The sequence below is a fragment of the Aptenodytes forsteri genome, unplaced genomic scaffold, assembly GCF_000699145.1.
Source record: "Aptenodytes forsteri isolate BGI_AS27 unplaced genomic scaffold, ASM69914v1 Scaffold253, whole genome shotgun sequence".
Classification (NCBI taxonomy): Eukaryota; Metazoa; Chordata; class Aves; order Sphenisciformes; family Spheniscidae; genus Aptenodytes; species Aptenodytes forsteri.
The window spans coordinates 641694-653814 of NW_008794413.1; the positions used below are offsets into that span (position 1 = coordinate 641694).

Here is a 12121-nt window from a genome sequence, read left to right on the forward strand (position 1 = left end):
TGTGGGAGACGGTGTCAAAGGCTTTACTGAAGTCCAGGTAGACCACATCCACAGCCTTTCCCTCATCCACTAGGCGGGTCACCTGGTCATAGAAGGAGATCAGGTTGGTCAAGCAGGACCTGCCTTTCATGAACCCGTGCTGGCTGGGCCTGATTCCCTGGTTGTCCCGCTCATGCGAGCACCCTCAAGATGAGCCGCTCCATAATCTTGCCCGGCACCGAGGTCAGGCTGACAGGCCTGTAGTTCCCCAGATTCTCCTTCCGGCCCTTCTTGTAGATGGGTGTCACACTGGCAAGCCTTCCTCTTCAAAATGCACCATCCTCAAATGTCCCAAGATGCATGAGTGTTTTTTATTATAATTATCCCAGAGACCTCATGTCCATGGATGGGCAACAGCCACAAGCTATGGCTTGGGAGGTTCATGCTGGACCTTAGGAAAATCTCCTTCTCCAAGAGGGTGGTGAAGCTCTGGGTCAGATCACCAGAGAGGTGGAAGGTCTCACTGAAGTGAGTTCTCATGAGGATCCTCCAAATATACTCAGTCTCTAATTTCTACTTTAGGGCTTCTTTTTTAGCCAGTTTTTAAATCCACTGCTGGTCAAGAGCTTTGTTAAGAGTATGCCTGGTGGAGAGGACATCATGTTTGGTATGGAATACTTGGTCTCTCCCTCTTGTGGAAAACAAAATATTTTGTCTGAGGTTTGTGGCTGTGAGAAGATTAAGGAACATCATGTTTTTTTCATTATTCTAGCATGTATAGGGTCTGAGTCCTATTAAGTCCTAGGAGACCCTTCATAAGACATGGTAGTTATTCAGTGACAAAATATAATGTTCCTTAATCTTCTCACAGCACAAAACGCAGACAATTTTGCTTATTTTCCAGCACAGGGGAAGATTTTCCCTTCAGAAGGTCCCTTGAGTTGTGAATGGCTCAAGTCCAAAGACTCCGGTGGAAAATCAGGAGGCTGCCAGGGCTTAAGCAGGGCATTGCAATCCCTGTGGCACCGTGCTGTGTATGCCACTCTTGTGCACTTCTGTGCATAACTCCTCTATGAGAGTGGAGAGTCCTTCTGATTTCTCCAGAGCTGCTGTTGCCCAGCAGGATCACAGAAGACCCCAGTGCCCACCCAGTCCATCCCATTTCCCACCAGTGACAAAGCATGCCATTCTAAAGAAGATGTTGACTCTGCCTCTGTTTCCAGAAACGGGCAGGATCAAAAACTGCTGGATCATGTATATATCAACAAACAGACTGACACATGAGGACTTCAGCTCAAGAGGATGATATATCACTGACTTCAAAGGGTGAACAGATGTAGAAAGCAGAAGAGGATGGTGTTCTAATTCCTTTTATTCTGCTCTGGAAATAGCTAGGTGACAGCAAAAGGATGTCGGGAGATTCAAAGGGGATCGGTTTGGATTTTTCTACATTCATAGCCATTCATTTTTCTACAAAAGACCTTACTAGCACAATGGGTATTTTGTCATGCCAAAGATTGCTATAGCAGTAGGCAGGTGAAAGGAGCTGGGCTTGTTTAATATGATGAAGAGGAGGTTGAGGGGACACCTACAAGTGACCTGCAGTACTAGAAGGGCAGTTACGAAGAAGACAGAGCCAAACTCTTTGCAGTGGTACCAGATGATATAATAAGGGGCAATAGACAAAACCGTGGCTTGGGAAGTTCAAGGTGAATAACAGGAAAAGCTTCTTCCCCAAGAGGGTGGTGCAGCCCTGGGACAGGTCACCAGACAAATGGGAGGAATCATCATCCTTGAAGGTTTCCCGGACTTGGCTACACAAGCCACCGCCACCCTGATCTAGTGTTAGGGATAGTCCTGCGGTCCCTTCCTTGTAGGATTTTACCAGCATATTGGAGGCAAATATTTTGGACACTCATCTTTTTCACTTATTCTTGCTCTTTCTGTTACCATCCTCTCTGTTTTTTTTCCTGCAGGGTGGGAAGATCCCAATACGGTGGACAGCACCTGAGGCAATTCAGTACCGAAAATTCACATCGGCCAGTGATGTGTGGAGCTACGGAATAGTCATGTGGGAGGTGATGTCGTATGGCGAGCGGCCTTACTGGGATATGACCAATCAAGATGTGAGTTGTTAAGAAACAAGGAGCAGAAACACTGAAATTGGGAGCATTGCAAGGCCAAAGCATGGCTACGGCTAGATCCAGCCTGTGGCATGTCCGGAGCCTTCTCTGTCATGGGAGATGTGTCCAAGGTCAACACCTTTGGAAGAAGTAATGCGGATAACTTTGGCTTTTGTTCTGGTCCCATTGTGCTGCTGTGGCAGAGGTTAGGGATTGTACAACACCCACTGCAGTAGGACAGGGTTAATGTGAGCACCCTCAGCAGTGGTAGACAGATGCCCAGGAGGAAAGGGAGAAGGTGGGTGGAAAACGAAGTGCTGCCACTGACCTGAGAGCTCCTGGAGCAGCAGGCAGATCTTCATCTGCAGGAGACCACAGGCATTTGGTGAAAGTGTTACGGAGTCATAGAATGCTTTGGGTTGGAAGGGACCTTTAAAGATCATCTAGTCCAACCCCCCTGCCATGGTCAAGGACATCTTCTGCTAGATGGTCATTAAGTCTCCCATGGCAAGCTTGGACTGTGATGTGTAAGAAGCCAAGCAACTTGTACACAACTAGAAGCCAAAACCAGAAGGTATTTCAGAACATGCTTAATTTTAAATACTTTATGACTCTTCTCTAATTCAGGTGGAACTGTTATGTGCACTCCTTGCTCCCTGGGACCCAGGCAGTTTCCGTGAGTCCTTGCCTCCATGCAAGGATGACCTGTGGCTATAGTCCGCACCTTCACCATAGCAATGCCATTCTCCCTGTTTCTCTTGACCTGATACCTGTGTGGTCAAAGCCCATCCGTCCAGTGGCAATGAGTGCCATGCAGAGTGCTACACCTGCACATGTGTGTCCAGAAGACCCATTTGGTGTGTCCAGACCATTACAAGGTCTCTTGTAACATTGTCTCTTTGAAGACCTGCCCTCCTTCATGCGGTCTTCGCCTCATGAACCCTCAGGATCTAACACCAAGGTCCTGGGTAGACCCTTGGTGTGCAGAAGGCTTGCTTCCCCTCTGCTGCAAGTCTGGGTCTTGCAAACCTGCATGTTACAGCATCTGCCTGGCTTCCAGCTTGTTTCAGAGCTGCCTCTGAGCAGTCCATTGGAAGCCTTCAGGCTGCCACCTCCATCTCCATCATCCTGTGGGGTCCTGAAAAAACCCTGCCTTACAGGGAGAGAGTGAGAGCAAAGCTCCCACCTGACTCCCGCAACTCCTCCCACCCCGATGGCAAATCAAGACACTTCTCAGAAAGGACAATTCCCTTCCCGTTAAGGCTTCGTTATCACCTGCAGTATCAAGCATTTCCTGCAGCCAGGTGTGACTGCCCTTCTCCCTGCCTCGGCATCCCTCAGTATGCGTAGGCCTCTGCCATCCCCCTCCCTTGTCCTCCTCCCCTGGACCTCTTCCCTCAATGGTTTATCCTGCCACAAGCCCTGTGCTGCAGCAGCAGCATTGATTCAGCCGGCGGGGATGGCAGAGCCCGTGCCCGTCTCCTCGGCACGGCCTGCTGCACGACGCCTGTCCCCAGCCTCTTCTTCCCCTTCTGCCGCAGGACATTGCGCCCCAGAAGCTGTCACCACTTAACTGCAGCTGGTCCTCCCTGTGAATGAGCGCGTGATGGATATTCGCTGCAGATTAGCCTCCTGACCCTGGGGTGTGAGCGCCTGGGGAGGCTGCGGGGGGAGAGGAGACGGAGAGTGCAGCCTGTGCCACCTCATTGGATGCGTCTGCTGGCAGCAAGGCGGGTGGCTTGTCGGGAAACTGTTTGGGCCATGCCGGAGACGAGTGCCTGATGCTTGTGTGACGACCCTCCCCAGCCCTGCTCCCCCCATTCTTCCCCTCCCTTCTGTCTCGGATGGATCTGCCATCCAGAGAGCTGGGAGAGGGGACAGCTTGCACCTCTTGGGAGAATCCCTGAACAGGAGCCAAGAGCTGCACAAAGCACACCAGCGGTGCCTCAGGTCAGACCTTCACAGGCCCAGTGGGGCACTGTCATGTCCAGGCAGGGGGGCAGAGGGGAGGGAGGACTTTTTTCATCTGGCACATTTTAGCAGCAGCAGTGCCAGCCCCCATCTGTCGCAGGTCAGCCTGCCCAGCACCTTGGCCACACGTATCAGTGTCTGGAGCACCCTCCCAGTCCATTCTCTGCCTGAAGCCACAGTCCGTCTTAATCCCTGCCAGATGCCCCACCTCACACCCTGGATTGCTTGTCATGGCTCTGCCACCGACCCTCCCTTGGAGCAGCAGCCTTCTACTGCCACAGCACCTCCGGTGTCACCTCTCTACCAACTCTTCCCTGCTGCTTTCCCAATCCCAACTACAGTATCCTCGATTTTCTCTATGCGGCCTTCCTGCTCAATAATGTATTCATCATGCTGCTGTATGGGTATGGCTAGTCCTTCCCCAGAGGGTGGTATCGCCCTGGGGTAGCCCACCAGACAGATTTCTGTCCTTGGAGTTATGTAAGACATGGCTGGACAAAGCCATGGCAGCCTTGATCACATGGCGAGAATAACCAGAGACATCGAGGTCCTTCCTCTGGATCCCTGAAGGAGGTTCTGTCAATCTCCCTCCCCTTTTTTATCATCTCTGTGGAGAATTGGTCATTTCAAAATGCCACTCCTGATTTCAGTTACTGCAGTATCCTCAGTTCTGTTTTTTATCCTCACTTCTGTTTTTTGTTGCCATGCACAAGCCTGTTTCTAGTGTCCATGGCTCCTTCTGCTCACCTTTCATTGCCGCTGCTCTGTGTATGACCATAAGATGCATAAGGCCAAGAAGGTAGGAGAAGCCTGCTTGTCACATGCCTCTGTCAGAGGAACATACGCCCCTGGAAGAAGCTGTGCAGCTCCATCCTCCTTGATTACCCAGGAGAGGATGGAGGGCTACAGGTGCAGAGTGACAGAGAGATGGGGTCCGCCTTGTGCATGTGCTATTTCCACTGAACATTGCAAGACCAGGCATTTTCCCAGGTCGTGTGGTGCAGTAAGGAGAGACCAAACAGGCAGCAGCCAAAGCCTTCTTGCATTGGCCCACAGAGCTGCAGCGTGGCTTAGGCAAGGTGTGCTGCAACCCTTCTCTGCATGCTGTAGCAAAGTTCTCCTGTGTCTGGCTCTGCTGACCAAGGTCTTGGTCCTCCCCCCTGTGGGTTTCAGTTTGCATGTGCACAGGACTGTGGGGAGATGCAGCTCTTACTGCTGGCTCAGCGCACCCAGCCCTGTCCCGTGGCATGACCCTGTCACCTGGAAGGGCTGGGTTGTTGGCAGGAGTAGAAAGCACCGCTGGAGGAAGGAAAACACAGGGGCAGCTTCCCCTGTCTGTAACTCACGAGCAGACCCTTCGCTGGATGGGGATGTTCTCCTCCCAGTGAGCTGTTAGGTTGTGCTGTGTACCTGTCCGAAAACATGAACCTTTCTCTCTGACTGCAGGCTCACACATCCTTGTCAAGGTAGTGGGGATGCTCTCTTTCCTCAGATTAGGAGGCTGATGGGCATGGCTCATCACAAGTAGTGAGCAAGGCTGCATGTCGGCTCAGCAAGGCTGGCATCACCTCACAGGACGACATGACATGCAGAGGGCTGGGAGTTAGAGAGTAGTGCATTGCTACGAGAATCGGTGACTGAGATGATAGGCAGCAGTAAGTGTAGGTAGAGCATCCTCGCTGCAGTATGGTTGGCCGTGCCATTCACCCTCAGGATCCATGAAAAGGAACATTATGAATTAAATAGGTTTTATTGCCACTGTATTGATCTCTTTTTCTCCTCTTGCAGGTGATAAATGCTATCGAGCAGGACTATCGGCTGCCACCGCCTATGGATTGTCCAAATGCCCTGCACCAGCTAATGCTTGACTGTTGGCAGAAGGATCGAAACCACAGACCCAAATTCGGGCAAATTGTCAACACCTTAGATAAAATGATCCGAAATCCTAACAGCCTGAAAGCCATGGCACCTCTTTCCTCTGGGTATGTATCTTTGTCTTCCTCTTGTCCTTTGGCTCCTATTTGCAGATCTGCTGTCCTTTGTGTCCTGGTGGGCACCATCCTTGCATCTCTCTAGGCTAGCTATTTTAGAGGCAGCTTGGCCTGTGTTGTTTGGTCCTTTATAGGAAGGGCATTAAAAGATGTCAAGGTCACTCTGGTCCTTCTCCTTGGACATAGATCTGGTAAACACAGACAGCTCATTGAGTTGGATAGTGTACTCTGTACAGTTAGAGGAGCATCTTGGTTTCATGTACACATGATTGCTGGATGGGTATGGTTGCTTTCATAGTCCAATTGTGCATGCAGTGGGTTCTTCTTGGACAGGTTAGATCTGGTAAACACAGACAGCTCATTGAGTTGGATAGTGTACTCTGTACAGTTAGAGGAGCATCTTGGTTTCATGTACACATGATTGCTGGATGGGTATGGTTGCTTTCATAGTCCAATTGTGCATGCAGTGGAGGCAAATAAAGCCTTGTCAAACAGTATGATGTTTCCCTGGACAGGGTGGGGATACACCATCTTGTGGGAAGCACTGGCCCCATTATGAGAATGTACTTTCTACGCTTGTGCAGCCAGGATTTTAGAGCTGCATCCCGTCATCTTTGATGGCTCCTACCTCTCCTGTATGAATTGATCCAGAAAGACTTCTCTGATGCTCTACACAATCCTTCCCTCAGTTGAATAGAGTGTTTTCTGGGTGGTACTTCTTAACGGTACGGTGCAGGCACTGTGAATGATGCTGGTCCAGGTCCCTCCAGCTGATGGAGAGTGCAGAAATACAAGTGCTTGCTGCTGTTTGTTCTGCTCATTCCCTATTTCTGTGTTTCAGGATGAACCTCCCCCTACTTGACCGCACAATCCCGGATTATACCAGCTTCAACACTGTGGATGAATGGCTGGATGCCATCAAGATGAGCCAGTACAAGGAGAGCTTTGCCAGTGCTGGCTTCACCACCTTTGATGTAGTATCTCAGATGACTGTAGAGTAAGTGCCCAGGCTTCTAGTCCCAAAGCCAAGGAAAAGTGTCAGTAGTTTAACAGCAATTGGTCGTTATTAAATTAGTTTTTATTTTTACATGATGTAGTTTTACTTTTATAGAACGTGTTGCTTTGTGGACTCACTTTTAGTCTATTCAGTTTCTGCAGAACTACTCTGTTCTGCAGGCTCTGTCTTGTCTCCAGACTGTGTGTCTGTCTGATGCTCCGTATCTGCAGAATTCATTTCCACGCTGTCATGCTGCATGTCCTCACTGTGAAAACAACCCCCCCCCCAAGGGTCTCCAAAACCCCAACATGGAACAAATGGAGATTTCAGGCCAGCATCAGGCAATTCTCCAGCCACTCGAGAGCACTTTTAGACTCTGCAGTCCTCTTGGATGTATGGCTTATTGGCGATGGAGATAAGCACGCTGCAAACAAATTTCTGCCTAAGAAAGGCCTCTGAAAGTCCAGATGGTTTCAAGTTTGTTCTGTATTGTCCTGCATCCACTAAAAACATCCCTCAGTGGCAAAATCTTAGCAAGTTCTTCAGAGAAGGCAGGCAGCTGAAATCCATTCGTGGTGGTTTTTGAAATCCCTTGGGGCTAGCTGGGGCTTTGATGCCTCTGGTGAAAGATTTGTGGTTGGTTGCAGTTAGCTTTAGAAACCCTGCCTAAGAAAGCGCCAAGCATTAAAGCCATCTGTAAGTGCTATGATGTCTCTGTGCCTGGTAACCAGGAAGGTTTTTGGATTTGGTGCCTAATTCCACACATTAAATCTACCAATGAATCAGAATCTATTCACGTGAACAGCCCAACTTGACCTTTTCTGGCTTTTTGTTCTTATTTGTTGCCAGGAAATTCACATGGCAATTCTGACTGTTTCAGTACATCTGTGGTACAACCCCAAGGCCCTGGGGATGATTTTGGCACACTATAGGCTGTGTTCATACAACAGAAAGAGGGTCCATAAAACCTGAAGTATAGGGAAGAAGAACTTTGACCAAACTGGGACATCACACCTGCACCACAACCCAACCCTGCCTAGGTTGTGCTATTTGCAGTATATGTAACAGCAAACAGTTCTGCAGGCAGTCCAGCTAATGAAGTCTGGTTTTCACGGACATGCTCAGTGTCCCTTAAATGCCACTTTTCCCAGTTCCTTACCATGTCCCTCACAATATCTTCCAAGTCCTCTCAGAGTGCCTTCACAATCACAAGGGTATCCTCAGCTCATGTCCCCACCAGTTTTGACAAACCTCCCTTCCACATTTCTCACCTGCGTGGCTGGACATAATAATAGAGAGAAGGACAGTCTAGGTCCTTTTTCCCTGGGAAATCATGCTGCAACATTACTTGAAACCACCTTCTAATATTCGCTGGTCTTTGCAGAAGTAGATAATCATGTAAGTGGAGCTGAATTGCCATGAGACACTGTTTTCTTCAAATTTGGATAGCCAGCAAAGTGTAAATGTTTACTGAAGACTGCTTCAGTTCACCAGATCCACATGATTTCAACACTGACCTACTTGAAAGGTTTCTCACTGGTTTCTCTGCAGGCTGGGACACCTGGGCCACCAAAGGTTCTATGCCCAGAGCAGAAAGCTTAGGAAGCAGAGGGCTGTGCAGGGCCACAGTCTTATTCTGGTTTACAGACAATAGTGAAAACTTTGGGTTTTGTTCCCAAGCAGAACAAAAGCAAAAGTCAAAGTGCCAAACCGTCCAAGGAGGAAAATTCCCTAGCTCAGCACATCTGGCTGGGGCAGAGAAGGGAATGGAAAGCCCTTGCAGTAAGAAAAACAGTCACTGTGAAGCACACCATCCTGGGTGCCAGAGTTGTGTAGTGTGCTAGCGGGTTTCCATTGCTTTGTTGAGCAGGAGTCTGGGCAGCAGCAAAGCTGTGCTTTGGATGTTCACTCTCACACCTATCTCAGAGGGCATGGGCTGAAGCATGCTCTGATGGTGGTCTCCAGTCAGTTACCACCAGCCAGAATGTGTAAATCTGTGGCATAGCCTCATGCCCATCTTTCCTTTTTCATGCTCCTTTTGTTTGACCAAAAAGACAAGGTCTAAAGCAAGCTCTAAAGCAAACATACAGGCTCATGTGCCACTTGTGCTAGAGGATTTTTTTTCCACCTTTCCTTGGAGCTCCTGTTTACCTTTCTTTGCCCATTGACTTCCACTCTAAACCAGGCAAGGGTTTTGCCACACTTCCTCTTAAAAGTCTGTTCCCAACACTCAAGGAAGGAGAAAAGGCAACTGAAAATCCTTACAGTCAGGTATTGGTCACGTCTCATGAATGGCATCTGTTCCCTGATCAGAAGAATTCATGACTGAGATTTATCCACCAAGAGGGAGATGAGTAGCAAACTCAGCTGGAGTGATTACAGATAGGACCAACACACAGTCACACTCATGCTCTTGGCATGACCTTTATTTTTCCCAGATGCCTAATATCTATAAAAAATAGAAGCAATGCAAAAAATAGATTGTCGTGATTTAGCAAAGAGGATAACTAGCAAAAGTTTATCACTTCATGGCCTCATCAGATCAAAGCAAAAGTAGCAAGAACAGCCATGATCTGCACAGGGGGAGTGAGATTCATACCGATGAGGGCGTAGCAAATTCTGTTCATATATCTCCAGGGATGGAAAAAATGGGTTACTCTGTCACAAAATGAGAGAGAGAATCCAAACATGCAAAGAAAGAAACAAAACGATGCAGGGGTAGAAAACCTAAGGCAAATTCACTTACAAGCAGTGAGCAGAGCCTGTGGTATTTGGTTTCACACTCTCTATTGAGGATTCCAGTACTCTGGGGGTGCTGCAGGTAGGTAGCAAACGCAAAGATTGGGAAGATAAGCCAGGAAGAGTCAAAGAGAAAGAGTAGAGGTTTCACCAGGTTTGCATGCATTTGTTGCGTTTATGGAATAAATCTGTGGAGACTTCAGCCCCCTACACACCACGCTCATATACGGGCTTGTTCTGCTGTGAGAAAATGTCTTCTGGTATTTATGCAGTGTTTGTTTCTTTTCCTCCCAAAGGGACATTCTGCGAGTTGGGGTCACTTTAGCAGGACACCAGAAGAAAATTCTGAACAGTATCCAGGTGATGAGAGCACAGATGAACCAAATTCAGTCTGTGGAGGTTTGATAGCTACGTGTCCTCCTACTCCTCTTCCTTGAGGCCCTGCTCCCCTTTGCCCCCGTATGTCTGAGCTCCAGTTCTTGAGTGTTCTGCATGGACCAGAGACAGGCAGCTGCTCTGAGGTTCATGGCAACAGGAAGAAACGCCCTGTCATCAATAATGAGAAGTCTCCAAAAGCTTCTAGAATTTAAACAATGGAAAAAGGGAACAAAAAAAGACAACTATTTTGGAAAAAAACCTATGAAATATTTTTAAATAATAATAAAGCAATTGCATTCTTGAAAAGGGCTCCACGACCAATGGGAGTCTCCAAAGGAAGAGAAAAGAGCAGCTTCATGTATTTCCTCTTGCACAAGGCTGCTGCAGCTGGGTCCAGACACCTCTGGAGCAATGAGACTTTTTCAAGAAGATGAATGCAAAGAAAGGTCACGAGAAGCACTTCTCTTTCTCATGTGGGATGGCGGCTCTGGGAATGTCCTGCAGCCAGCAGTCCTTCCTGAAAGCCCCTGTTAGCAAATCAAAGTGGAGAGAGAGCTGAAGCTCTTCGGTGCTGTGGAACCAAGTGCATCTCAGAAATTGATGGACTTCTTCAAAAGCTGAAGACTTTTTTTTTTTAAAACAAATAAACTGAGACTAGAAGAGGCTGTTTCCGACAAAAGAGAAGGAATCTGTAACGCTTGGGGGGTGGGGATGGGGAAAACCAATCCTTTTTACATCTCTTATTTTCTCTTGTCATGGAACAGTTTTGTGAGTGGCAGTTTCCTAAGGGTCCGTCCATCCACCCTCCGATGGCATCATTGTCTCATACATATCATATGCACAAGACTTTTAGTGATGTCCTCACTAGATGCCAATGATCTTTTCCCAGAAGACTTCCCAAGTACAGTATGTAGTAGTTTTTGATTACAAATGCTGACGTGTACCTTTATTTTTCGGTTGTCATTGTTGGGAGATTTGTCCTTTTACCTTGTTTTGTTAACACCAGTTTGTGAGTTTGGGGTTGGAAATTTTTGGTTGGTTGGGGGTTTTTTTAATGAAAAAGAAATGACATCTCCAAGCATCATATCATTCAAGAACTTAAAACCCTTCCCTGTGGAAGGAAAAATTGCAGTTTATTGACAATATGCCAGGAGAAAATTTTTTTTATATGCACATTTCCTCCCGTTTGCTTGTTTGTTATTTTGCAATTTGTCATGGCCTGACAGATGTTTCTAACTGTTGGGTTTCCAGTTGTTCGCCAAGATGAAATGACCACCTGCTCGATTCAGGGTTGCTGGTGCAGGGGTGAGCAGCATCACGGGGGAGGGGGGGGTTTGCAGGGGGGAGGGAAAGACAGGGGAGGGTGGATGGGTTGTGGGAGGGAATGATGACTCCACAGCTGGTTGTCAGAGCCCTTTGGAAATGTCTGACTGCTTAGAAAGGTGCCAGATCGGTGCACATACCACAGAAAGGCAGGGTAAGCCCAGTCCTCTAAGAGGAGCTCGCGGCATGTGGTTTCTCGGAGTCTGAATTGTGTTAGCTGCCAGGTTGTGGATGGTTCACTAGAGTAACCAAACTCTTCAGATGTGCTCTGTGCCCTTCAGGGACCCAGTCCCTTCGTTAGACGATGTGCTGGGGGCTCTGAGGCAGCTTCAGTCTCAGCCAGTCGCCTCGAGGAGAGCCTGGGACAGCAAAGGTAAAAACTTTGATATAGTAGCTCAGATCTCCAGAGGCAAAATGCTGTGGTTGAAGCTGAATGGTCAATCAGTGGATTTATAAATAACTGAAATAAATACTTTAGTTACTGACCAGGTCTTTGGTGTGTGTAAATACCACCAACCAAGCGCAGGGGGCATACAAATGAGAATCGGGCTTGTTCTCCCTGTTCAGCACCACCTCATATCCTTTTAAACATGCCTACCACCACTCACCTCTGGCCACGT

At 48.2% G+C, this 12121-nt stretch overlaps 1 protein-coding gene across 6 annotated transcripts in view; it reads left to right on the forward strand.

Annotated features, from left to right (window-relative positions):
• EPHB2 (EPH receptor B2) overlaps positions 1–10897 on the forward strand; it is a 92930-nt gene extending 82033 nt beyond the window's left edge. For 4 of the 6 annotated variants that reach the window (XM_009289118.1, XM_009289132.1, XM_009289126.1 and 1 more), the window contains 4 exons: positions 1956–2105; positions 5862–6055; positions 6906–7061; positions 10097–10205. In XM_009289118.1, the coding sequence (XP_009287393.1) occupies positions 1956–2105; positions 5862–6055; positions 6906–7061; positions 10097–10205 (609 nt within the window). Of the gene's footprint in view, positions 1–1955; positions 2106–5861; positions 6056–6905; positions 7062–10096 lie in introns of all 6 variants that reach the window. The other 2 variants (XM_009289104.1, XM_009289111.1) reach the window with 2 other exon arrangements.
• The last annotated feature ends 1224 nt before the right edge of the window (positions 10898–12121 follow it).